Below are 26,964 nucleotides of genomic sequence, written 5' to 3' on the forward strand. Positions count from 1 at the left end.
TTATGGACAAAAATAGAGATAAGCCTTTTATTTGTATTTTCTTGGCCCAAAAGCAACAAACAGTTAGATTAATAGTAAAAAGTCCGTAAGCGAGTGGATCTATGCGATAACTCGAATTTGAAATGGCACTCGCTGTGGCGATAGCTTGTGTTAGTTACATTGGCCCGGCTTAGGGATGTGAGTGCTTTAAGGATCTGGAGTTCGATTGATATTTAGGCGTGCCTTTGTTTCGAGGTGCTCGGGGAGTCGTCATCGCTGGCCTGGTCGATTTCGGAACTATCAAAGGATATCTTGGCCGGAGCCATGGCCGGCAACAGAAGAAACTCGTTGAACAGGAAGTCGGCGTCCATGGACTGCGTTTTGCCATGGTATCCGCGCACGACACCGCGCTTGGGCGGTTCGATGAATCGCTCCTTTACAATCAGCGCCCCCGGTGAGGGGGACGGCGAGGCCGAGGCAGAGCAGCATGTGCTGATCATCCGTCCACAATGGAACCGCGGTGGCTCCCTCTCTGCCGGAACTCCACTTGCAACTACGACTCTTCCATCGGATCCTACAGAAAATAAAGTCAAATTGAACAAACTTGTACGTTTTTGCAAAATACACGCATATCCTAGTTTCAAATTGTTTTATAGTAATTAAATGACTCCCGATTCGTATCGTCTTAAAGAAGAGTCTAAAGTGTTGTTAGGGCGTTAAAATAAACAAGAGAGATCGCTATAGTCGAGTTCCCCGACTTTTAGATACCTGTTACTCAGCCAGTCCAAGTGGGACCGAAAATATAAGGAATATCGATAGAAATTGGTGGAAAAAAATAGTTTTAATGTTCTAAGGTGTGGGCGGGATAGATTTGGGCGGTTTTTATGGGTCAGAGTGGGCGGTGACAAAATATTTTCGACATATCGATAGAAATTGGCAAAAGAACTGATTTAATCCAAAAAAATCATGATATGAAAAAATATCCAAAGTGTAGGCGTGGCAGTTTTGGGCGGTTTGTCGGCGTTAGAGTGGGTGTGACAACATGGCAAAAAACGTCTATGTCTCCAGAATCTGTATGCTGAATCTCAACCTTATAGTTTTTATAGTTCCTGAGATCTCAACGTTCATACGGACAGACGGACGGACATACTGACATGGCCAGTTGGACTCGGTTATTGATCCTGATCAAGAATATATATACTTTTCACGCTTCCTTCTCCCAGTTACATACTTTTCAACGAATATAGTATACTAAAAATGTATATCACTATGTATTGACAAGATTCATATTCTTATGAAAACCAATATGGGTTCGTAATATTATGTGAAAGATTTAGTTGAACAGAAGTACCTCTTAGCTAGTCAATATGGTGGTGAATTTCTTATTCTTAACAAAAAAAAAATATATGCTATAAAATATGTCAAATAGAAAAGATTCTTAATTCAAACAGATTCAGGTTACTGCCCAATGTGTCCTTATTTTTGTATTTTCAACTCGATAAGAGGTATTCTGTTTCGTTTATACACTCAGAGAAAAACTCGTTCTAAACGATTTCGTTTTGAGAATTTCGATCTTAAAATCTGGACAAGATCAAATTATGCTCAGCATACATAGATCGATTTCTAACCATTCTTAAATTTCAAATGAATTTTCTGTCGTTTGCCTCTATCAAAAGTTTCTTATTATTGGCCCAACCTCTCTGACGCTGCGGCGATCCCCCGAGGACTCCACTGCTGCCACTTTTGAGGTTTATGCAGCTCTGTGTGTGGCTTACGTTGTCATAGTCATTGGTGGTCTGCATGGGCACTCGCTTCAGTGTGTTGCTTTCGAAGGGAAAGTTCGAGTTCGAAGTGGACTGCGTGAGGTTCTCAAACTTGCGCAGGCGAGCATCCTGGCGCAAATGATGCGGTCCCGCCGCCGGCAGGTTGATGGAGGCGTGCAGAATGGGACCGCCCCCAACCGATCCGCTGGACTCAATCTTTTTCTGACCCGTCGCCGGAGCCGCGTTTCCCTCGAACAAGCTGATCTGTTTCTGGATCCTTGGCGAGACGGGATCATGAGCACGGCGCACACGTCGCTCATGCTCCGGTGAAGCTTGGGTGACTCGAACCGGCAGCGCAAAGCCAAATCGTGGATCATCGCTGGGAACCTCAGGGGGGCCCTCTGCATGGCTGGGACAACAGTAGCAACTCTCCAGGCGCGGCTCACAGTCCGCCAAAAGGGAAGGTGTTGTGGCCGCCGACAAAGTGGCATCTTCATCATCTTCGAACCCCTTGGAGAAAACACCAGAGCAGATCTTTTTTCTTAATATATAATAAGCAGACAAGGATAGTAACCTCACCACAAGAAACGTAAGTTAAGAGTAGGAATTTTAACTGATAAGAAATACGCTAGAATTTTCAAATTTTAAAATCAAAAGCAACAAATTAAATTATGAAAGTACTCATATTATTATTTTCGTATCATATAGTTAAAATAGATAGCTAAGAAATAATAATAATAATCTCCACTCACTTCCATTGACAGCGTAATGGAGCCCTTGTTAGCCACCATGCTCAGGTCGAGATCCATCCCAAAACTAACTGGTGTGAGGCAGGTGCTTCCGCTGTCCTGTTCCTCACAAACACTCAGAAAGACTCCACCGCCCATCGTTCCTTCGCCGGATTCCAAGCTGTCCCGATTCATTGGCTGGAAGATGGTACCCGCGGCCCCCCGCTCCATTATCTCCATGGTAAGGTCCAAGCTGGTAAAATGGTAAATACATACATATTTAACAAATTATCTTCACAAATTAATTGTCACCTTGGTTTTGTTTCCAATTCCGATAGGGTTATTTCCTCCTCCTCGGCTGCCTTCACAATGTCCTCTGGCCAAACTTTTGGTTTACGAATGTGTTGTTGGTGATCAAGGGGTTGAGATGTTAGTTAAATAATTACATATTTAAAGGAGTAAGGGGAAATAGCGAAAATAGGAATACGCATCAGTAAAACTTAAGTTTATAAATAAAAAAGCGAACAAGAAATGTATAGCTTCGTTATTATACAAAAACAGAACTAAAATCACAATATTTAAGTCCAATATAGTAATTAGTTGATTGTTATATGTACATTTCTTATTGGTAATGTCTAATATTTATAAAATGTTTGACTTTTCGCAAGTTTAACATTAACATTAAAATGAACATTAACATTTTTCTAAAACTTCGGGATATATAAAATACAGTCTACCGGTAATCAGTAAATCCCGAATGGAGGGAATGAGGTTTAGAAACAACGAAACAATATAAATAACTTACACTATTTTTTTCCCATTAATTGTTCATTACGAATACTGTTAAAACAGTATGATAAAAAACAACGAGACTAGAAGCTTTATATGTTCCCATATTTTTACATTTCTTCCTAGACGTCCGATTCTATCTCCATACAATATTTACAAATACATATAAAACAGGAAAAAAGTACAAAATAGACGTATGCATAAAGAAACAAGGAAAAAATACCATTAACGCTTAAAAAGCTAAATTAAGCATGTGTAAAGATAGTCTATGAAAAAAATTGTGAAAATATACTCTTATTGAAAATATACTCATCTAGCAATATTTATTCCAATTTTGAACAAAAGGCTTAAAAACTAGAGGAATTTTCATGCATATCCATACATATATGCATAAATATCATATTATATTTGTTATATTTATACAGAAACTGGTAAAATAAAGTGATTGCTGCATTTGTTTTAAATGCTGGGCTCTGTTGGATTTTCTGAAAAAACGAAAGTAAAAACTAAGTGAATAATTTGTAAGTAAAGAAAAATTAAATAATTTGATTTGATTAATTTTCCTACATTTGTTTTGAAACAACAACGTTTTTCTTTTGTGGCTTCTGTAAAAGTAAAAACAAAATGATCATTTGTCATTCCTTAAAAAGTAGTTAACACATTTGTTCCTAAGCCAAATAATAACCATAAAAAAGTGCCTAAAACTGACATTTTATTGACAACAATTTAGCAGAATAATTTGGAATGTTCATAACAATTTCGAATAAAAAACGAATCCAACAATTCAAAATGTTAAATATGGAGGGCTTTAGAAACGTTGGGAAGTGTATAGGAAAAACACAAATCTGAGACCGTTCAGCACTGCCACTCGACCACTGACTTTTTTCGGCACTTACGCTCCATCTTTCCAGCCAGCGATTCTCGCAGCTCCGTGTTGCTATCGTCAAGATTAGGGCACTGGCTCTCCGAAAGGAGACGCAGATGGGCATCCGCTGTGGATCCGGACTCGCTGCCACGCCGGTCAAAGGTGGGCGTTACGGTCGTTGATATCGGCGGTTGTCTGCCAATTTGCTGCTCATGGTCGATCATCTCTGTCTGATTTGAGGCGTTTAGAGTCATCGAGGAAACCGCTGGCAAGGTATTCTTAGAGAAGCCCCGCGGTGGGGACCCTGTCGGCGTCTTAAAGATCTGCGCCAGGATCATGTCCTGCAAGAAACTGTCCAGCTTGCGCAGCGAAAGGGCGTTGTGCAGTGTCTCAAGCGGGCGGATTGGTGGTACATCGCCAAATCCTGCAGAAAAAATTGTTATAATCACGCACAAAACTGAAGACCTTTATATTTAAATACACAACCTCAGAACAGATCGTTGAAGAAATGTTTATCATAGCGATGTACACAATAATTAATTAAATTAAATTTTTAGGAAGTAATAACTACAATTTTCGATGCTCATCTAACCAGCACTGAGTCATCCGTGCGAGGCTCAGATGAGTAGGGTTTCAATTGTGTAGTAATCATCCATCCTCCTGAAACTACCTTTTCATATTCCTTCACTTATTAACCAACAAATAGTTTATTTGTATCGGTGCATAAGATATATCGACGTAGCTCTTGTCATATATCATTTCAAATAAATAATCACGGCTAAAACCCCTACACCCGAGTTTACACGTGAACTTATCTTCAGTAATAAAATAGTACTTCCTTAACGTTGTAATTCCCTCTTAATCATATTATATAAAATACATGTGGTGCGTACTCACCGGAAGAGGAGACCGTTATCATGTCGCGAAGATTAGGAGCGGACGAGCTGCCGCTGATGACGGCGGTGCTGAAAAGGCTATTTGCGCTGGTGGCCATCTTTTTGCTAAAACCACCGAAGCCCAACATTTTCATATAGGACATCTGGCCGGCAATACTGTGTCTTTGGCGACGCGACGACGTGGATGGGTTGGCCGATGACACCGATGCCGAGACCGACACCGAGACTTGGCTATCTGTGACGATGGTTTTGGTACAACAAGACGGGGTCGTGGTAGTGTTGTTTGTAATTGTGGCGGTGGTGTGGTTTTCGTTCAGAGTGTTATTGATGGTCGTTGTTATTTTGCGGTGATGTTGGTATTGGTGTTGATGTACATGATGTTGGTGTGGTGCGTCGTTTGAAGTGGGATCAATCGATTGGAATTGGTTAGTAAATGGTCGATTAGAAGACATTGTTGCTGTATTATCAAACAAAGCTGCTGCTGCTGCAGTTGTTGTAGTGGTGGTTGATGGTGTAAATGTTGGTGGGGATGTTTGGGTGGCTGTAGGAGCGATGTCTTGTATACCTTTTGAAATATCGGTAGTAGTAACTGTTGGTGTAAGCCCAGGTGCACTTTTTCCGATACATATATTTGTTCGTATATCCATTGATGTATCTTCTGCTGTCTCTGTTGCTGTAACCGTTGGTGGATCTGTTGTTATATCTGTTTTTGGATCTGGTCGGGTAACTGCTGCTTTATTGCAGGGTGTGTGTGTGGTTGAAATTCTTATTGTGTCTATTCCTATTTCCTTCGATCTACCTACTTCTTCATTTATTTCGGTACCTACTGGTTTTAGCATCGCAGAAACAGCGTTTGTAACAGTCGGTATATTGCTATTTAGTTTGCTGGTCAATTCTGAGCTACTTGTTGTTCCCGTAATGAGCACAGTGGGCAGATTATATACTACTTGAGGCTCTGGGTGCAGGGGCTTTGGATCTACCTCCACTATGGACGTGATTTGCTCTTCAATGGGCTCGAAGCTGTCTACAAAACAGGTGGTATTGGAAGCTGCAGAACCCAACGACGAAACGGTGAATCGAAATGGGTTTTCTGTCACAACAGGAGCAGAAGCCGCCATGGAGAGCTGACCACAGGAGCTACTAGTGGCTTTGCTTTGCACAGAGGATGAGACAGAAGCCGAGGCCTTGTCCTTGTCCTGACAGAGCTGTAAAGTAGAGGCAGTGGGCGAAGTAGTGGCATAGACCATTAGTGATAGAGATGCTACCACAGGCCTTTTGCTGAAGTGTGCGCTCATCAGGATGGCCGGTGCTGAGCTAGACACCTGAAAGTCATCATCGAAACTACTGACCGCCGTTGTTGCGTCACAACCTTTCTCCGAATTCTGTCCAGTTTCTTGCGGAGAAGTCACAACCACCGCTTGTGCCAAGTCCATCAGACTTTTTGAGTGCGAGTGCGCTTGGGCCGCTGAGCTACTGCAATTGCAGGAACTTAAGGGTCGCTCATTGGTGGCCATCGGCGAGATCTGTGGCAGATGACGGAGCTGTTCGAGTTCTTCACCGTCGTCGCAACTCTCCATCCGCCGCATAGTCAAGATGTGGAGACGTTTGTGCGACAAGGGACCGCATTGCGGAGTGGGTGGGTGCAGCGAAAAATCAATGTCCGACAAAGGCAGCTCGTTTGTTGAAGAGTCAATTTTAAAAAAGGACAAGCTATTCGTAACACGGATCTGAAAGGCAGTGCGATGATCCGCTCTCGGATGAGACCCCCCATCCGAATTACTAGGAGCGCCCACTCGAGTATGAGGAATCTCCCCGAATTCAGAAGTCCGCGAATTATCCCAGAAACCAGGAGAAGCAACTACTAAATATAAAAGAATAATTCAGTCCAAGAGCAAAATCGATGAAGGGTAATTAGTTTGGCATGATTATGGGTTTAGGTTTCCGGTCCAAAGTCAGCCAAGTTTTCAGTGATATATACGAGATTTGGAGTGTCGGTGCGTTGGTGTATGTAATGTTGTGTACAAATAGAAAACTCATTAGCCGAGATATTCAAAACGTCGAAGATCGCGCACAGTTTGTAAAAAAAGGTTTGTATAAAAATGGGGAAAGAATAAACCAAGGAAAATCAATTTTTAAACCAAAAGGAAAATAAATGGAAAGACAAAAAAATCAGCAAGCCGAATAGAAAATACTCTTGGAAGAACCTTAGGATTTAAAACCTGACAACTTAAATAAATAAAGGTAATGCAATATTTAAAATTATTACAAAATTAAAGTTTCTAAAATCATTTCATATAAAAAAATATCGAATCTTCCTATCCTAGCAACACATTTTCCTTTTCTAAGACTAAAGTTAACATAACAGTCTCTAAAGATAAGGTTAGCTAAGTTTTAGCCTTTGATATACATTAAAACCACGATAATTCTTCTAACCTTGTATTCTATAAATTATTTCAAGATCTTATAAACTCCACAAGAGCATTTAAAGAATTTGGAAGCTGGCAAACTTGGAAGCTGCAGAGGCATAGGTCTTTAATAAAAGCTATTAGTAGTTTATAAAAATTAAAAAATAAAGCTTTGGAAGAGTAAGTCCCCTTTTTGAGTTCGGTAAGGTCCTGTTCTGGAGTTTGTGGTGTTTCCATGTGTGAGTTTCCATGTGGTTGTGGGAGTGGTCGTGGATGGGTGGGAAGGGTCTGGGTCTGCAAGCAACGACATCGAGCAACGTACAGACGCAGACAAGAAAACTCCGCAAAACCAAAATTTTCCAATTCTTGCTTATCATGCACGGAGATAAATACAAAAATAAATAGACAGGACAGATGGAAGCAGACAAAACAGGCAGGTATATAGAGAAACTACGGGGAGCCAAAAATGGAATCGAATATTGTGTGACCGTAGGCAGTTGGACACCAGCAAAGATTTGTAAAATTCTCTCGAAAACTTCTTTAGAGGCGTAAATCTTTCCGAGTGTTCAACTGCACTCTGTAGGGGCGTGGCAGTTGTGTGGCGCGTGGCTAGAGTGGCTGTGTGTGCGTTTTGTGGTGACTGAGACAGTGCGACCAGCATTGCCAAGTACACGGGATTCCGCGACCAGATGCTAATAGATTTTAATTTTTTCTCGAGAAACTTGTTTCCTTGTTTCTTTTTTGATTGAAAAATATAGATCGAAATATATACGTATATAAAACGAAAAAGGTGTGTTTGATGTGTCCCTATGTGTGTACGTTATTTCGATTCTAATACAAAAGAAAAAATGAAAACCGAAAAATGTTGGGCACAGCTCAATAGAGGTACAGATGAAAATTCTTTTAAATTCGTTCTTGAACAATAGTAAATATTATGTAAAATTACAACTGAATATTATTCGTTTACCATTCGAAATAGAGACATCTAGCTAAAGGATACATAATAATATATATATATATATATATTATATACATATAAAAATTAAAAAGGGAGTAGAACTCGTTTAAGTATTTCCTTTCTTAAGTGTTTTCTTGGGTATTCCCCAGTGGTGTTTGCTGGCTGTGCGGACGTGAGACGTAAATACAGAAAACAAAGGAGCGGCATGCAAAACCCCACAAAAAACATACGTATCTTAGAAACCACAAAAGAAGACAGAAGAGGTGGTACTTCGGAGCAGCCAAAGGCTGGAAAATCTGGCAGAGGGATTCGTCTAATACTTTTAAAGCTTTTACTTTTAGTATCCAACAAACTTGCCTTAACTACAAAGAATCACTAAAGCCAGTCTTTTAACCATAATACAGAGTGTAGTAGTTTGCAAATAAGCAAACTTTTTACTCAGATTTCTTGTATAACTTTAGCAGCCCTATTGGCCCTTTTAGTGGATAGAATATCCGATTAATATCCAATGTTATTATTACATTGTCGAATTGTAATAGAAAACAATGTTTAATTAAGAAAAACCAAACCGAATCAGAGCGGATTAGTCTAAAACTAGGAATAGCCAATCGTGTGGTTGTGAGATGTGTAAGACAAAAGAGGAACGCGCAATTATTCAGGAAAGCTGGAATAAGGTGGGTTGTGAATTTCCCACCCTGAAGAGAAGCGGCTGCGAAGGCGGCGGCGGCAAGCTTTGCTCGATCGACCGTCAGGCCCTGCCCAAACATACATACCCGTTTCTTTAGCACAGACTCCGGACGTGGGCCGCTGTTCAAAACTCCGGGAGCGTGGTTCGCAGTCAGGAGTTACTGCCCTGATGTCCGGACTAATGGGTCGAAGCTGCTGGTTTTGCTGCTGTTGGTGCGATGCCAACTCCTCGTTCAGAAGCTTGGCTAGATCCATTGCTTCATGGCCACTGACAGTGTGATGGGCTCCGATGGGGATGGGTTTCGATTTAAACTGCTTGGATCTGAGCTCTAGTCGGTTGAATCCGAAAGCAGGGGAAGTGCGTTCCGCACTGCGATCCGAACTCCTTTGGCCTGAGGTCTGAAGAGAATGGTATAGAAACATAGGTTTGAATACTTATACAAATGTTTAAACTTACGCATCGCTTTTTGCCCTCCCGTTCCTCTCCTGAATTCGAGTCATTCTCCTCCTCGATTCTGGCAGGATTTGACTCGTCTGAAGATTGCAAACTTACATTGCAAGCATTGTCGCCGTGCGAATGCGGGCGAAATCCCGGACCTGGTGGTAGATTCTTTTGCACACAGCAATTTACACCCGGACTAAAGTGCAGTTCAACATGGAAGCGTTCCTCAGAAGTTGGATCTTTGGTAGGGTCCTCGTAGAGCATGATAACGATCTGAGACATATAGTTGAGCTCCGATACCATCGAAATATAATCCATAGCCCGACGCCACTGCTCATCTGTAACCACATTAAGCAATCCCCCATAACGTAAAACGGTGAGCAGCGAGTGAACATGCGATTCGCTGGTAAAATAGAGCCTTGTGCGGACATGCCTCTGAGGGCTTGCAACACCATGGCTATAATGTGGATTCAAACGGTTCATAAACTCGTCTTCCACTTCGTCGATGTTTCGCTGCAGATCACCCTTGATCTTTCTTAGTAAAGGGGAGCAGATACCTTGACCAATTGCCAGTTTCTCCTGGGGCGTCAGTCCATACTCCTGTGGTATGACTATATCAGCCAGATTCTTCGCATAGATGTATAGCTCCTCCGCCTGATCGTATTGCAACGTGTGTTGATTATGTTGCAGATCGTATTTGATGCAATCATATATATCTGGTATCTTTGAGATGTCAAACAGCTTCGATTTGGTGCTAAAATCCTTCTCAATTTTTTCCCAGCGACAACGCATTAGGTCCCACGTCTCGCCGTGATATAAGATGGCGTCCTTAGTCTTTGGATCATCCTTTTTGATACTGATAATGTGAAGAAGCTCGCGAATGAGCAGGTGTACGTGGTGACAGCAGTCAACAGGATTTTTTACAAAATCCAGAGCCTGGGTAATCGATTTGCTATTGCAAGGATTAATCAGCTCACGATCCTCCTTAGAAAACTCTCGATCGTTTTGCATAAGCTCGTGGAGGCGACCTTTAGCCCTACGAAACAAATTTGACAAAATAAGAAAAAAAAAACAAGAGAGAATGCTATAGTCAAGTTCCCCGACTATCAGATACCCGTTACTCAGCTAGAGTGAAAGCGAACGCGAACCGGCGTGACCGGTTTGGCGGCTTTAGTGCGTTAGAGCGGACGTGGCAAAACGTTTTATAGCAAATCGATAGAAATTTACACAACTAATAAAATTATAAACAAATATCGAAAAAATTTTCAAAAATGTGGGCGTGTTGATGTTGGTCGGTTTTAGAGCGCTCGAGTGGGCGTGGCAAAAAGATTTTTTTGCAAATCGATATAAATTTAAAAGACTAATAAAAATGTGAAAAATGTCAACACATTTTTCAAAAGTGTGGGCGTGGCACTGGGTCAACAAACTGGCCCTGCGTCTTTGTCTTTAGAATACTGAATCTCAACCTTCTAGCTTTTATAGTTCCTGAGACAGCAGCAGGGGCAGATTATCAATCTGCTCACTGCTCACATAATGATGCCGCTGCGCATCCTAGTGTGGAACGCCGACGGCGTATCCACGAAGTTGCCTGAAGTAGAGTGCTTCGTGCGACGTCACGAAATCGATGTATTACTGCTCAGCGAGACACACTGCAAGGGGGCAGAGACGCCTAAGCTATTCGGATTTGTAGCCTACACTGCCAATGATCCGAGAGGTGGCAACGCCAAAGGCGGAGCAGCTATCTTAATTAAATCTAGCCTTGCCCACTTTCCGCTAACACCAATAGCCACTGCCAAGGTGCAACTTGCGCCGGCGGTTATTGAAACGGCACTTGGTCCTATAAGCTTTGGAGCGGTCTACTGCCCACCAAGATTTGCATGGACTACGGACGAGTTTAAGGACATTTTGGATGAGTACCAGACGAAATTCATTGTTGCAGGCGATTGGAACGCGTCCCACTGGCTCTGGGGTGCGGGTAGGAGCAACCAAAGAGGCATTGCATTAGCGAATCTCGTCCTAAATTCGGAGGTGGACTCGCTAGCAACTGGAGGACCAACAAGATACCCGTACGGCAGTAGAGGCTCACCAGGGTACATCGATTTTGCACTGACAAAGGGTGTGCTGGGCATTCACGCTAACATAAGTGCGGTTGTTGAGCTTAGCTCCGACCACCTGCCTCTGGTAATAACGCTGGACGCGGGGGCAATATCCTACCCTAAGATGGAGCGGCTTATCACTAGGCGTACTAACCTGGAGGTATTCCAATCGCAACTGGAGTCCACACTGCCCGTCAACACTGCCTTAAACTCTGGACAGGACGTTGATGATGCTATCGAACTGCTCACCAACAATATCAAGGCAGCAGCTAGATTGGCAACTCGCAGAATATCTCGGCAGCCCGCGGCAGATCGAATCCCAATACCCAGGGAGATCCTGATGCTTATAGCTGAGAAGAGGCGCTTACGCACTAGGTGGATGAGGTCTCGTCACCCGTTGGACAAAACGGAATGGAATCGAGCGCTGAGTAGGCTCCGATGCGCGTTGGTGATGCACAAAGCCGCATGGTTCGACGAAAGGCTTGCCAATACTGGAGTCGAAAGCGAAGCGACGCATTCTCTGTGGAAGGCCACGCGCGCAATCAAAAGGCGTTGCACGAGGAAGGCGCCTCTAGTCGATAGCAACGGGACATGGTGTCGGACCGACTTGGGACAAGCGGAGGTATTCGCTGCGCACCTCGCCGAGCGATTTCAACCATTCAAGCTTGCCAGCCTGCAACAGGTTGAAGAAACTCAGGACCAGCTGAACCAAGCGCTTCAAATGGATATACCAATCACGCCGTTTGAACCCTGCGAGGTATCCGAAGTCATTGTGCGCCAGAGTAAAAACAAAGCACCAGGACATGACGTCATCTGCAACGCCACATTGAAGGCCCTGCCCAGACAAGCGATCCTCTACATAACGTTGGTTTTCAACGCTATTGTGAGGTTGCAATACTTCCCTTATCAGTGGAAGCTCGGGATAATCTCCATGATCCACAAACCTGGCAAGCCGGAAAGGGAGCCCGCCTCCTACCGGCCGATCAGTCTCCTCCCTTCAATTTCGAAGGTGTTTGAGAGACTGATTGCTGTCCGGATTGTAAGGATTATGGAAGCCCAGGGGATTACCCCTGAGCACCAGTTCGGTTTCCGTGCTGGCCACTGTACTGTCGAGCAGCTCCATCGAGTCGTCGAGCAAATTCTGACTGCCTACGACAGTAAGGAATATTGTAACAGCCTCTTCTTGGACATTCGAGAAGCGTTTGATCGAGTGTGGCACATTGGACTTCAACTGAAAATCAAGCAGACGCTGCCTGCTCCATATTTTGGGTTGCTAAAATAGTACCTGGTAGGAAGGAGGTTCGCTGTGCGCTTTCATTCAGCAATTTCCACCGAGCACAACGTGGCAGCTGGTGTTCCACAAGGTAGTGTCCTCGGCCCCCTGCTCTACTGCCTGTATAGCTACGACATGCCGCAGCCGGATGTAAGCCTTTACAGGAAATCTATGCTGGCCACATTTGCCGATGACGTGTGCGTCACCTACAGGTCCCGATGCGAGCACGACGCAGGCGATGGTATCCAGGACTTTGCATACCGGTTCTCGGAATGGGCAAGACGTTGGAACATTGGCATCAATAGCACTAAATCCAACAACGTCTGCTTTACTTTAAAGCGGAGAACGCCACCGCCCGTCTACATCGAGGAAGCCCCCGTACCACAGCCGAACGCAGCAAAGTACCTTGGAGTGCTTCTGGATCGAAGACTCACATTTTCCAAGCATGTGACCGACATCAGAACGCGCCTACGTGCTAAGGTGGCGAAGCACTACTGGCTACTTTGTTCGCGCAGTAAATTGTCGCTATCCAACAAGCTGACAATTTACAAACAGATCTTAGCACCAAACTGGAAGTATGGGTGCCAGATCTGGGGCTTGGCATGCGATAGCCAAATCAAAAGAATCCAGGCTATTCAAAATAAGGTAGCAAGACTCATCACCGGATGCGAGTGGTTTGTTCGAAACACCACCCTGCACAGAGACCTGAAACTCGCAACGGTATTTGACGAAATAAACAAGCACTCGAGCAGATACCATGACAGGCTGGAGCGCCACAGAAATCGACTGGCCAGCGCCCTAAACAGATCTCGCCCACCAAGGAGGCTCAATAGAAGGCAACCGAGGGATCTCATTACCCGATCTCCTTTGACAAGGGTCCGCAGAAGCCGACGTTTGTCTTAAATCCTATTTGTTATATGTGATTGTTATGTAATTGAAGAAACTACTGTAAACTTGAAAAAGCTAACTATTGTTAGCCGGCGAGCCCAAATGGGCTGAATTAATAGATAAGAAGGACACAAAGGGGCTTCAAGACTTCCCCGTATGCCTTAATAAATAAATTAATAAAAAAAAAAAAAAAAGTTCCTGAGATCTCGACGTTCATACGGACAGACGGACGTGGCTAGATCGACTCGGCTATTGATCCTGAAATAGAATATATATATTTTATATAGCCGGAAACGGTGCCTTCTGAATGCTGCATACATTTTAACGAATCTAGTATACCCTTTTACTCTACGAGTAAGGGGTATAATAACAACAAACAATTGAGAAATTGTCTCAAACATTTCCAATGGCGATCACTACGAGAAAATCGAAGAAATATTATCGTTTAGAAATCAATAAGCGATTGCTAAGCAATCAGCCTCAGAAAAGGTAAACAATTCAATATAAGAATACTAGATCGCTTAATTATGTCGTAATCGAATATAATTTAAAAATACCTGACGATAGATTTAAACATGCTTTTAAAAAAAACTTACAAGTTCTGGTACTTGCTGGAGTCGCAATCATTGTCCAGCAGTCCATTTGTATTGGCGCTCTTTACCATCTGGACCAGAATGGGCGTAAGTTCTCCTTCCAGGGCCAGCAAACCTTTTGCAAAAGCGGCAGCCGTCATCTGGACACGACCCTCATCTGAGGCGTAGATTTTTAAGTCATGCCGGAACGTCGAGTGTAATCTGAAATATTTTATATCCACAAATGTTCAATTTGCTCAGGTTTTATTCATTTTTTAATTCAAATTCGGGTACTGTAATAAAATGACTGTATTGGAAATCATATTATGCCCTATATCCTTATATAGACAGAATAATAATCTTCAGAAACTAAAGGTTTTCTCACCTCAGCAAACCTAGTCCTTGGGTGCCCGAGTAATCCGATCTTCCTTGGCCACCCGGATACATGCACCGAAAAATGCGACCCAACTCCTCCGCCTGGATGCGACCTGCTGGAGTCAGTTCGCCGCCCCACTTGAGGATGAGGACCAGGGAAGGTTCCACTGGTTGATCCGCTGCTAGATTGGCTTCACTTTGGTTAATCGAGCCAATTGGATTCGGGGAAATTCGATTGGACTTACTATCATCGGAGCTAGAGCCACGTGGACGTCCTTTTGGTTGGTATTTCATTTGGACCTTCCGGTTTATGCCCGAAAAGTGACCGTACATCTCCAGAACGTTCTTCAGCTGCTCCAGCTTGCTTTCCTTTTCCTCGATCTCGGCATGAGCTTTGGTGTGGATCTCGCTTAGCAGGAAGCGGGCGATGTCCAAAATCTCTTGAAGCTGTTTAGGGCGCTTTAGCTTAACGTGGCCCAGCTTGTAGCCGTCGTACTTCTCGAAGATCTCGAAAAATCTGGTTAAAAAAGATTAGGTTTCACTTAGCTTCCTAAGAAGAACTTAACAAAAATTTACTCACTTGGGATGCCGCACCTCAACCTTCATTTTTTGTTTGGGCGTGCGATCGCCATGTCTAATTACGGCCACCACGCAGCGCAGCTCCATCATTTTGCCAAAAGTGGTGGGCACAATGGGAGGATCGTCTAATTGAAAGGGCACTGACCAGGGGATGTGCAGGGTAGGCGTTAGCTCCCTGAGAATCATGTTGCCTAGTATCTTGGCGCAATCATCATAGTACTTGTTCGAGTTTTTAACGAAGCTAAAACCGTTAACATCGCAGACATAGCTCTTTCCATTGGCTCGCAACAAATCGAATCCACAGACTGTTTGCTTAAAGGCCAGGCACACCTTCCGTGAGATTAGCTTCTCGGAATGATTGAGGATCACTGGATAGCGAATCTCTTTTCCTTCGCTGTCGCGCTCTACTTTGCCATCCAAAGCGGGACTTTTACGGGCTTCGGCATGGGCGTAGTCCGGTCCCACGGTGTACACCTTGACATCCGTGCCTGAAAAGTACACTAAGTTGTAAAGGTGATGCTGGATTCAGTGCGTTCGACTGGCGGCCACTGGTGTGATTCGGTGTTTTCTTTTTGTTTTTTCTATTTACTAGATTTCTGTGAGTTTGGCGATGAGCCGCACATGCGGGGCAAAACGCAGGACAAGGCACAATGAGCGATGCATCGTTGGAGGATTGGATTAAGTGAGTCTACAATAATGGAGCAGCCAAAGCCATAACAAGAACAAACAGCCAGAGCGCATAGTGGATTAGGATAGCGAGTGCACACTTTTGAGTATATACTTGTTTTTTATTTCAAATTCTGGAAATTGGATCGTATTAATTTAAAATATTTAGTTTGATCAATGGTTTTCAATAGAAACTGTGAAATTAGACATATAAATTAAGAAAAGATTTTAAATTTAGTACTCAATATTAAAATTTAAAATATAGCCATACGCGAAAACAATTGAAATAAAATATATGATTTTACGATGACATTTTAAAACCATACTCTATGAACCAATTTATAAATTAAACAAGAGAGAATGCTATAGTCGAGTTCCCCGACTATCAGATACCCGTTACTCAGCTAGTGTGAATGCGAACGCAAAATTTCATCATTTTTCTGGATAGATATTACGTGGAAACATGTGACAACGAACTTGTGCTGCGTCTTTGTCTCTAGAATCTGTATGCTGAATCTCAACCTTCTAGCTTTTATAGTTCCTGAGATCTCGACGTTTATACGAACAGACGGACAGTCGGACATGGCCAGATCGATTCGGCTATTGGTCCTGATCAAGAATATATATACTTATATAGTCGGAAACGCTTCCTTCTGTCTGTTACATACTTTTCAAAGAATCTAGTATACCCTTCCTACGAGTATAAAAATTAATATATATGTACACCCAGCTTAGTAACTAGATATGTTTGGCAATCTAAATAGTATCCATTTCATGTGCAGAATGGGCGGGAAGTGGTGTGGTTTTAGGAAGTACCTACAGCTGCATTTAAAATGGGAGCAAAGTGAGCAAATTGCATACCATCGGTGGGCATAAAGTCCTCGTAGATAAATGATCCTGTCTTTCGCACCCTTGATTCCGGAGAATACACGCTGCTCCGGCTGCCGATCTTTCGGAAAAGTCGCTGACTTCCTCCGCCCGCCGACGTCGGGTAATATATGTATATGTTGTGGTCCTCCGCCGACACAGGCTTCTCAACAAACGGCTTGTTAAAGGTAATACCATTGACCTCCACATGGTCCTCGGACTCAATAAGCTCATGGTCTGTTGGGTAGAAGTTAAAGTTAATCCATAATCAATTTTGAGTATAGAGATTGGCCTATTAGTACAAATGAATAACGCTTTGTATATATGTATAGTACCAAAGACACTAAAATAACAAGATGTGTAACGGCCATACATTGGTTTGGCACTATGCATCCACTTTTTTGGTGAAGGCCAAATTTGCTGTCTTTCCGCTCGCTTACGCTGAGAGCGTAAAAAATCTAAAAATAGAATTTGCTTGCTTGTGTGAGTAAAAACAAGAGACGAGAACGCGTTTATGTGTGTGCGTACTTGTTCTAGAAGACGATTTTTGGGCCGAAATCAATTCTGATCGCAGAAACGAATTTACATATTTGGAGTTGTTGCCAATTTCGTAGCAATATGATGAACTAAAATAATAATTAAAAATTCACGCCCTGACTATTATAATTTTAAAGTTTTTTTAATTCGTTTGTTAAAATCGCCGCTCGAATTAGCTTCCTTTTACATATTTATATTTATGTTAATAATTAATTATACTTGAAATATTTTAATGTTTAACATTAAAACATTTCCATGTTCCCCAATTAAGTTATTTTTAGAACTATTGTTTTTTTTTTATATTTTGCGTCCATTTTTCAGTCGCCAATTATTTAAATATAGCTCATTTTTTATTTATGAGAGAATGCTGAGCTTAGCTTGCTTTTTTTGTCTATCAGCTATCATCACAGTCCACTTGCAATGCTTAAAAAGCTAAACTTTTATAAGTTTGTTTAACAGATCTGATCTATGTGCATAACATTCATTATTTTCATAAAACCATAATGAGAAGGCACTACTCTCATTTGTGCACTTAATGCATTGCTCAACAATAAATGTTTTTATACACATTTGTTTTTTATTATTTTTAAAAATATTTTCGAAAACCTTAATGTGTATTTTGCAAATATTAAAAAATAAATCAGATGGTACCTTTAATTTCCCGAAGTCCGAGGCACGAAGTGCGGACACAAGCACTCAACAATCACTGCCTTATTAATTTTTCTCACGTCGCAAGCTGAATACCCTAATGACAAGTATTCTAATATAAAGTCATTTTCGAAATTTATTTTGTGATGTACATAGATAGATTCGGTTATTACTATTTCTAAGCTTTATTTAAATAATAATAACGTTAAGGCAATGCAAAACATCAATTTTTCGCATGGTGCCAATTTATAAAAAATAATATAGATTTAAAGTAAACGAACTTCTAAGGTGAAGGGCATATTTTGTCAAATTTACAATGCATGAGCATACGTGTGCACACATACAGTTGTCTGCTATCACTGTATGCGTAGAAAAGAGCTGTTTGATGTAGCGCTCTCCGCTCTTTCTCTCTCGAACAAAAATTGGAGAGAGCCTGGAGCCACCTCTAGAGCCACGGCCAAAAAATCGCGTGCCAAAAAATCGTATGGCGTTACGCATCTTGTTATTCTAGTGTCTTTGATAGTACTCACGTTTAGGGTCCGGCGAATCACGATCGAGGACGGCATAGCGCGGAATCTCAATACCCTCCTTCTCCAGAATGGCGTACACTCTTCTCCTGTCCTGAATATCGTACTGCATGTGCAGATTATTCAGCACAAAGGGATTCCTAAGCTGGGCATACTCGATGGCTTTCTCTAGGGGAAAACCTTTCGAGTGAAACGACACCAGGCAGTCGCAGGTGGGCCAATTTTGGACCGGTTCTCGTAGAATCACGTTCTCCTCGAACGTCACCAGCTTAATGAACTCAAACTCTCCAAGACGAGTCAGGATCTCCTTCATTGGCTTTGACTGTGTCTTCTTGGCCATCGCACAGATTCCGACGACCACCTGCTTGCTGTTGCTGGAAGAGGTGCTCGTGTCGGAGTCCATCCCGTCATTGCTGTCTCCAAAGTCCGTGTCGCCCTTTGAAAACAGAATGATGCGGGCATTAATAAGGTTTTCACAATGAACTGTGTAGACAGGCAGAGCAGGGAACGGGAATATCTGGATTCTCGCTTCTCAGATCTTTTGAGTATTATTTTTTATACTTATTAACGTGTCACATTTTTCCAATCCCACTACGAAGCTGTGGCTAAGTTCTTTGAAAAAGAAACAACCCATTTAAAGTCGACTTATGTTGTATTCACAGAAAAAGCAAGACACAAGTAAATCGTATGTAAATCATAAGCTATCACTCAAATCTTTCAGTTCATTATTATACCTGCTACTCGTAGAGTAAGAGATTCAAAGGTTGGTCCCATATTGGTTGCAAAATAAGTAAACAGAAGAGAAAACGTTGTTGACCCTATGAAGTAGATTTATTCTTGATTTACTTATCAAAAAATTACCTCATTTGGAGCATTTTTTATTTTTTTATTTTTATACCCGTTACTTGTAGATTCATTGAGAAGTATCTAACAGATAGAAGGAAGCGTTTCCGACCATATAAATTATATTATTAATCAGGACCAATTTTCGAGTCGGTCTGGACCTTTCTGCCTGATAACGGTAGAAGGATTGAGATTAAGTATACAGATTCTAGAGACATAGACGCAGCTTAAGTTTGTTTACCCATTTTGCCACACTTTTGAAAAGGGTTTTGGCAAAAACACTTTGGACACGCCACTCCTAACACATACAAAACGCCCACAACGGTCACGCCCACACTTTACAACATTTTTAAAATTTTTTTCCATTTTATTTCCCAGTTTCTATCAATATGCCAGAAAAAGATGAAAATTCTCGTTCGCCCTTCCACTAGCTGAGTAATGGGTATCTGATAGTCGGGAAATTCGACTATATCATTTTCTCTTGTTTTTCTTTTTAATTTCTTCCGAAATGCCAAACCATTTTACACATTAACGAAATAGGTTTAATTTCATAGAGTATATTTTGAAAAAAAAAAAAAATTTCGTCGTAACCAATAAATTTAACTACCGCTAGGTGGCGCTCGTGACTTTAATAGGTATCTGACCGTCACCAACTACTTATAGCTTTTCCTGACTTTGCTTGTATTGGATAAAGGAAGATAATCTTTAGAGCATCGATGATAAATACTGGCCAAGCCACAAATTTGAGAATCCTTCAAATCAAAATTTCATTCCCAGACATTTAGGAGAACAGCTGAAGCCTAATATAGTTCAGGTTCCACCCGATCCACAAATTAATTAGCACTCAATTCGACCCCGACTTCCAAAAATCTTAACGACTCAGGGTCCGATCAATCAATTTCTTTGGTCTAACCAATGAGACCTACATTCATGCAGACATCACAGTAGCAGAAATCATCACTCTCCTCGTCGCTGCCATGACTCGGCCCGTAATCCTCGTAATCACTGACGTTAAAGGGTCCGTATTCCCCATCGTCGTCGTCCTGGCTTCTATGACTGTGGACTGCGGCACTTTGACTTCGACGCTGGCGCTGCAGCAAGCGATTCCGGCGTAGACGATCTCGACTACCATGACGTATTCTGGCTATAGTTCCATCAGATGGCACTGCGTCGTACAAGCTGTCGAGACGATTGTTTTGTGGATCCTGGGAACCACCACTTTCTGCGCACCCAGAGCCGGGCAAAACCGCTGTTGCTGTCATCGCAGCTCCAGCGGCTGCCGTGGCTGCTTGGAGTTTTTTCTTATGTCGCTGGTGACGAGATCGAAGCTTCTTGAGACGCCACCAGTCTTTGAACCAAGTCCACTCCATTGTGCCGGTAACTCAGTCTCTTTCCGGCCAAATCTAGATGTTCCTCCAGGACGGTAACTTAGAAACTTGTTTTATTTTCCGTTAAAACAAAATTTTAACATTTGGCCTTCTCGTTTGAGGGAAAACAGTTGAGAGTAATTTATTTATAAACAATCAAATTGTTTTTTAAGGCTTGTCAAATATTTTATACGCGTCGTAAATATCGGATTTAGCTGCGCTTTGGCAATCCGTCGTCGTCAAAACTGATGATAGTGCGGGAATCAAACCGTTCGTGCTTATCGGTCGGATTCCCCAAAACCAGATGACCTAACCCGGAACATATACTGAAAACGCAAACCGACGAGGTCGGCGTATAACGCCCGTTCCGTGCAACGCGGCCAACTGACTAACGGAACTGAAAATACGGTTTGCTTGGGATCGCTGGGGATCGTATCGGATTGTTTCATTAGTCTGTGCTTCCACTCACTCAGGGGAGAATCTGATCAGTCAAAGACAAAAGAAGAGAAAAAAAAAGAAAGAGAAGTAATCGCACAAAGAGCAAGATGGCTAAATACACTGTGAAGAAATGCTTTCTCTTGAACTGGATTTGATTGCGATTTTCAGCACGATTTCGAACATGACGCTATTTACTGAGTCATATCGATCTGTCTTTATAGAAAACATCCTGCAAAGGCAAAGATGTATGTACAGATGTATGATCCCAGAAAAGTTTTGTACGAATCAATTTGGATATTTTTCTAAAAGCTTTTTAGTTTTCCTTACTATATACTATAAAGTATATACAATAAAAAACATATCAAGCTATCATGTTGAATAGTGAGAACGTATGTGAGCTCCATCACTTCATATGGCCACTTCACACTTGCCTAAATGTCAACTTCTCGGCTTTCTTAAAGATGTGAAAGCAACCTGGTCAAAAGTAGTTTGCAGTCACACATATCACAAATGCGAACTACGAATATATGCTATAGTTCGCATTACAACAGATTCTATTATTTAGTCAAAGTTTTACAAAGTCTTTAATGGTCATTATAAATTTAAAATTTTCAGTGCATGAAGATACCTAGAGCGGGAGAACGACGCAGAGGCATTCTCTTTGTATAATTGCTTCGACATGCTAAAGGCATACTGTTATCATCGTCGCTCTCATTTGTTGACGACACGACTTAACTACAACTTATATAGCGTACACGTCCGGCCGATCGGCCAGTGTTAATGAAAGCGACTACAAAGACAACGAGAGCTACACAAAGAGCAGCGACGAAAATCGGTAACCGGTAACGGCGGTCGGTGAAACAGATAAGACTTCCAGTGATAAGGGCGCTACGGCTCCTAGAACACACATCTGCCTTAGAAATCCGAGCTCCAAAGTAAATATTTGCTCTATGTATAAACCCCGTCGATGGCGACCACTGGCAGGCGCCATTCAAGCTATGAACCCCATCAATTATGACCTTTACGTATATTTCCTCTGAGATCTCTGTTTTCCCGAACATAAAGATGAAAATGAGATGATACAAAGATACAATTGTAATTCATCAGGCCGTCGAAGCGATCGGAAAGAAAGAAAGAAAGGGGGGTCTATTAGGCGGGTTCGCAGCCTCAGTATTAAGTCATCAATAATACAATTTAATACAATTTGTAATTCTTCAAAGATTTTGATGGGTTTTACCTACACTTTTGAACTAGCAAGCCTTATATTGTTTTTTTTTTTGATACTCTAAAGCTCGTTGTTATTATTAAAAAGACAAAGAATATGGGTTTGAAAAAATTTAATTTTGAAATTTGAAAGCTGGAATCATTTGCCCATGTTTGTCCATGTCCATGTTTGTTTGATAAGTTTTTTTTGCACACGTCCAGTTTTCGAGATCAGATATTTCGAAAAGTTAGAAAATTTTCAAAAATCAAAAAGGGGATTTTTTAATTTTTTTTTAAATTGTAATAGCATTGTTTGCCACGTTTGCCCATCCTTTAGATTTTTAAGAAAAGCTATACTTTAGAAAATATAAGACATTAAAGAGAATATCGAGCAATATTCCTTTCTAATAAATATTTAAATAACATTTAATTAAATACGCAAATTATTCTAATTAGATTTAGAAAAGGGAGAAAATGGATGGCTCTATATACATATATCATTCAATTGACAGCTAAGAAAAGGGAATCAATTTCGATGCGCTTAAGTGGGAAAATGAGATAGGAGCTAGTAATTTATATAGCTGTGATTTAAATACACAGTTAAAATTGATATCTAAAGTATAAGCCAAAACAAGGATGTGCAATAGAACTTATTAAGATTTTAAATGCTCACAAGTTAAAAACTAAGCTCTTTTATAAATTTAAGTGTTTTGAAACATCCTATATAAGTAAAGTGGTGGGCGGCTCCTATTTACATATCGGGTTTTCGGATTAACTAAGCTATCAGTGTTTCCCCAATTGCCAGAAGTACTGATCATCGATTTAAACATTGACGGACTTCCAATTTTTAATAGTTCTAGGGCATAGTTATACCTACCTAGGCCCATACCTCTAATAATAAATGTTTTGCATATGTTTTACAGCCCTTTTAATTGCGACGACTTTCTAAATGAATAGAAATCAGTTTTTTAAAGGACCTTTATTTTTCAAGAATGTAGCAAAAAGACTCATTGATAAAATCAAAAATTATTTGTGACGCGTTGGGGTGGCAGTACGCACTGCCTCTCAGAATAGGATTTCAGATTCTTGATAGGATTATGGTTAAGCTTTCAAAGTCTACACGAACTGAACGTATCCTTGCCATCCTAATTGCGATACTCAGAAGATTTTTTTCATTGACGTCAGAAAATGTAGTTTAAGTCAAATCCCATCCTATCCAGAAATAACAGATTTTTTAAATATAATATAATCTAATATGTGTTCGGCTTTTCAAAATATTATAGGTTGTTTTCAAGTTTGATCGGGGGCTTTATTCACACAGCGCATACTCATTTATTTAGTTTCTCTTTAAATTGATCAACAATTCACTTCTTGATATATGTACACATTAAGTTGACTAACTTTTTATATTTTTAATATTTTTAATAGCCACCCAAAAGTATGAAATGGAAAAAATTAAGATTCGCCCAAGTAGAGTCCCAAAGATTCTCTTTACATCTCGAACTTTGGGGAAACCTTTACTTTATATGGGTCACTTCTGAGGTTCCATAGGAACTTACTAATATGACTCTAAGAGCAACCGAGCACTTACAAATATACAGTTTACCTAAACAAAATGGTTTGATACAAAGCCAACGAAAACAAACCGTTCTAAAACCGATCCGCTTGAAAGTCGAACCTGGTCTGCGAATCAGAGAATGCAAGTGGGCCCTCGTCGGGGCTACCTGAGATTCCAGACGGAGTCGGAAGCCAAAAGCAAACAAATTAAGCAAACAAATGGCATAACTGGGTAATTAACTAAAGCAGCCAATAAACCGAAAACGTAATTAGAACATATCGCACCCACCAATTTCGCAAACAATCAAAACGTAATGGAAACCAAAAAATGTAGATTGTTCAACACCAGTTAGCGAGCAATAGTGCAACATAACGGAAACGAAAACAAGTGCAAAACCGAAGAATAACCGGATGGGGAAACGATAAGGACGGTGACGTCTGTCTCTGGATTTTCGGGGGCGGTAAGCAGCGGATGGGCGGGGGAAAAGGGATAACAGAAATTAAATGTGGGAGCTACGCACAGAAATAAACAGTACACTGAGAGAAAATTACCATACATTCTGATTTATGTTTGTAAATCTAGTTTTGCTCTTTAGCTCTTTTTGCCCATTTTTGCCCAAGAATTAGTTTTTTTGACCATCTCATAAAACGAAATGTTATCAATAAAAAACGTTTGCCCAACCATTATTATTCGTTTTATCGTTTGCCCACCCTTAAAAAAAACTTTGCTCGCGCTCAAAAATAACCAATTTCGTTAGCTCACCCCTTAAAAATAAATATTTTCAATAAAAAACGCACGCCCACAGGTTAAAAATAAATTATTTCGTTCGCCCACTCTTAAAAATATATACTTTTAATAAAAAAACGTTTGCCCACCGATTAAAATTAGTTTTTAGCGTTTAGCGTTTGCCCACCATTTAAAATTAGTTTTTAGCGTTTAGCGTTTGCCCACCATTTAAAATTAGTTTTTATACATAGTTTTTATATAGAGTAAAGTGAAAAGTATGTAACAGGCAAGTAGGAAGCGTTTCCATATAAACTATATATAGTATTTTTGATCAGGATCAATAGCCAAAACGATCTGGCCTTGTCCGTCTGTCCGTAAGAACGTCGAGATCTCAGGAACATTAAAAGCTAGAAGTTTGAGATTAAGCATACAGATTCTAGAGAGGAAGACGCAACGCAAGTTTATTGACCCATGTTGCCACGCCCACAAACCGCCAAAAACTGCCAACTCTTATGAAAAATGTGTTGAATTTTTTTTTACATTTTTATTAGTTGTGTAAATAGATTTACAAAAAACTTTTCCCACGTCCACTCTGACGTCCTAAAGCCGCCAAGCCGATCACGCCGACACTTTGGAGCAAGTTTTAAATTTTTCTCAATTATCAATTATTATTCTCAATATCTATCGATATCCCAGAAAAATTATGATAGCATTCTCTCTTGTTTTCGTTTGCCCACCCATTTTTGAGATGTTTTTTTTCGTTTACCCCCTATTAAAACTAATTTCTATTTAAAAATTGTGGCGCCTACACACAACGCCAACTTTTTCGAAATTTCAGATCTCGAATCTCTCGTTGGTGGGCAGTCATGGGCAAACGACCCCAGCTTCTTTGAGCTTAGGATTTGATTTATTTAACTTGTGGGACCATTCAAATGTAATTAACAACATTTTCACTCCAAAACCACACAAACACAAGCACACATTAGAAAAAGAGTAAGAGTCCAAAGGAGAGCAAAAGCTGTTGCCCATTACTTTTTTAACTGTTGTGTGGTTGTCTCTTCGTTAGAAGGGCGCTCAAGAGATGTAAATTATGTTTATTCCAAAACCACACAAACCCACATTAAAAAAAGAGAAAGAGTCCAAAGGAGAGCGAAAGCTTTTGGCATTGACATTGAACAGTCAGCTGTTGGGAAGAAGCATAGAAATAAGAAAAATGTAGTAGATGGCGGAGCAAAAGAAAAAGCTCCTCTGCGGGAAAGCCGCAAAAAGTCAGGGTCAGCTCTCCGCATGCAAAAATCTACAGTCGAGGTAAGCTAGTTTATAACACCAAGTTCAAATACTTTTTTCCAAATTCCTATTTGTAAGACCAATGCTCATTATTTTATATTTCACATTCTTAATAAAACATTATTTAAAATTGAATTAAAATTGATTTGACTTGTTTTAAAAATAACTGCATTTTCTAAATAGATTTTGATTTTAAAAAGATTTTGAGATTTTGACATCTCATCAAATCTAAAACTAAGTATATGTATATTAAATTTCGATTTTCTTTCTTTACGACAAGCTCCCTCCGATGCTTTAGTTAGTAAATAAAAAATTATGCGTTTTGGGTTAGGCTAGATTTTAGTAAAACGGTGGAGCGCATACGTTGCCATCCTGTAATCCCAAATAGAAACCGACCCGCTGCTGCGGCTGACTTTGATGCGGAATTTGCTGCTGATGCTGCTGGGATATATCCTGGTACCCTGATTCCAACTCGGTGTAGGACATGGTTATCCTTTGTGTTGGTGTTAGTGCGGGTTATCCAAACAAAACAAGGAGCAAACAACAACACTGGGAAACGATTTTCGTATTCTGCTTTTACATATTTCACTCTCACACACACGCACGCGACTTTGCCGCGTGTTAAAAATAAAAGTGTGGCTAATATTATTGTTAACGATTCTTTTTCTCTCACTGTCTTTCGATTTACGAGTTACGAAATCTGTTATTGGTGTGGTTTTATTATTTGTATTATTATTTTTCAATTTGGTTAGTCGTTCTAAATTCGCCGCCGGCGGAAAGATGGAATGGGGTTGGGAAGCCACGCCGTCAGCTGGGTGATTAAAAGGATGATCGCGAGGTCGGTCAGTTGCTGTGGGTTACGTGCTCACTAATAATTAATGGTTATTGAATTAGTTTTCTCTCGCTTTTGATTTTTTTTCTGCCTTTGCTGTTTTCTTTCACAGCCAACACACGCCCACACGCTCACTCGCTTCAAAAGTTCCGTTTGTTTTGGCAATCCGC

General features: G+C 41.0%; 1 protein-coding gene across 22 annotated transcripts; it reads right to left on the bottom strand.

The window, feature by feature from the left end:
* Nucleotides 1-26,916, bottom strand: LOC6620341 (inositol hexakisphosphate and diphosphoinositol-pentakisphosphate kinase). 22 transcript variants are annotated; one of them, XM_032725679.1, is made up of 16 exons: nucleotides 20,310-21,143; nucleotides 18,544-18,976; nucleotides 16,823-17,065; nucleotides 15,297-15,795; nucleotides 14,962-15,233; nucleotides 14,727-14,907; nucleotides 14,366-14,563; nucleotides 9,528-10,548; nucleotides 9,157-9,469; nucleotides 5,586-6,881; nucleotides 5,022-5,255; nucleotides 4,156-4,548; nucleotides 2,783-2,855; nucleotides 2,495-2,723; nucleotides 1,676-2,252; nucleotides 213-553 (listed from the first exon to the last, which is right to left on the bottom strand). In XM_032725679.1, exons 1-16 carry the CDS (start codon nucleotides 20,751-20,753, stop codon nucleotides 213-215), a joined length of 6,747 nt encoding a protein of 2,248 aa, XP_032581570.1. In that variant the 5' UTR covers nucleotides 20,754-21,143. The 22 variants fall into 22 exon arrangements, with proteins under 22 accessions (XP_032581564.1, XP_032581570.1, XP_032581571.1 ...); XM_032725673.1 differs by having other exon boundaries at nucleotides 1-553; nucleotides 5,022-6,881; nucleotides 20,310-21,141; XM_032725680.1 differs by lacking the exon at nucleotides 20,310-21,143 and adding an exon at nucleotides 26,326-26,916 and having other exon boundaries at nucleotides 5,022-6,881; nucleotides 15,297-15,783.
* Nucleotides 26,917-26,964: the final 48 nt, after the last annotated feature.

The sequence above is a fragment of the Drosophila sechellia genome, chromosome X (genome assembly GCF_004382195.2).
Source record: "Drosophila sechellia strain sech25 chromosome X, ASM438219v1, whole genome shotgun sequence".
Taxonomy (NCBI): domain Eukaryota; kingdom Metazoa; phylum Arthropoda; class Insecta; order Diptera; family Drosophilidae; genus Drosophila; species Drosophila sechellia.

Excerpts from the sequence above, each read along its gene's own strand:
- LOC6620341 (XM_032725673.1), bottom strand. The coding sequence starts at position 20,753 with ATGGAGTGGACTTGGTTCAAAGACTGGTGGCGTCTCAAGAAGCTTCGA. Across the intron at positions 6,882-9,156 it reads AGTCTGTGCTAAAGAAACGG|TAGTTGCTTCTCCTGGTTTC; the intron begins GTATGTATGTTT and ends TTTTATATTTAG. Across the intron at positions 554-1,675 it reads ATCGCCGCAGCGTCAGAGAG|GATCCGATGGAAGAGTCGTA; the intron begins GTTGGGCCAATA and ends TATTTTCTGTAG.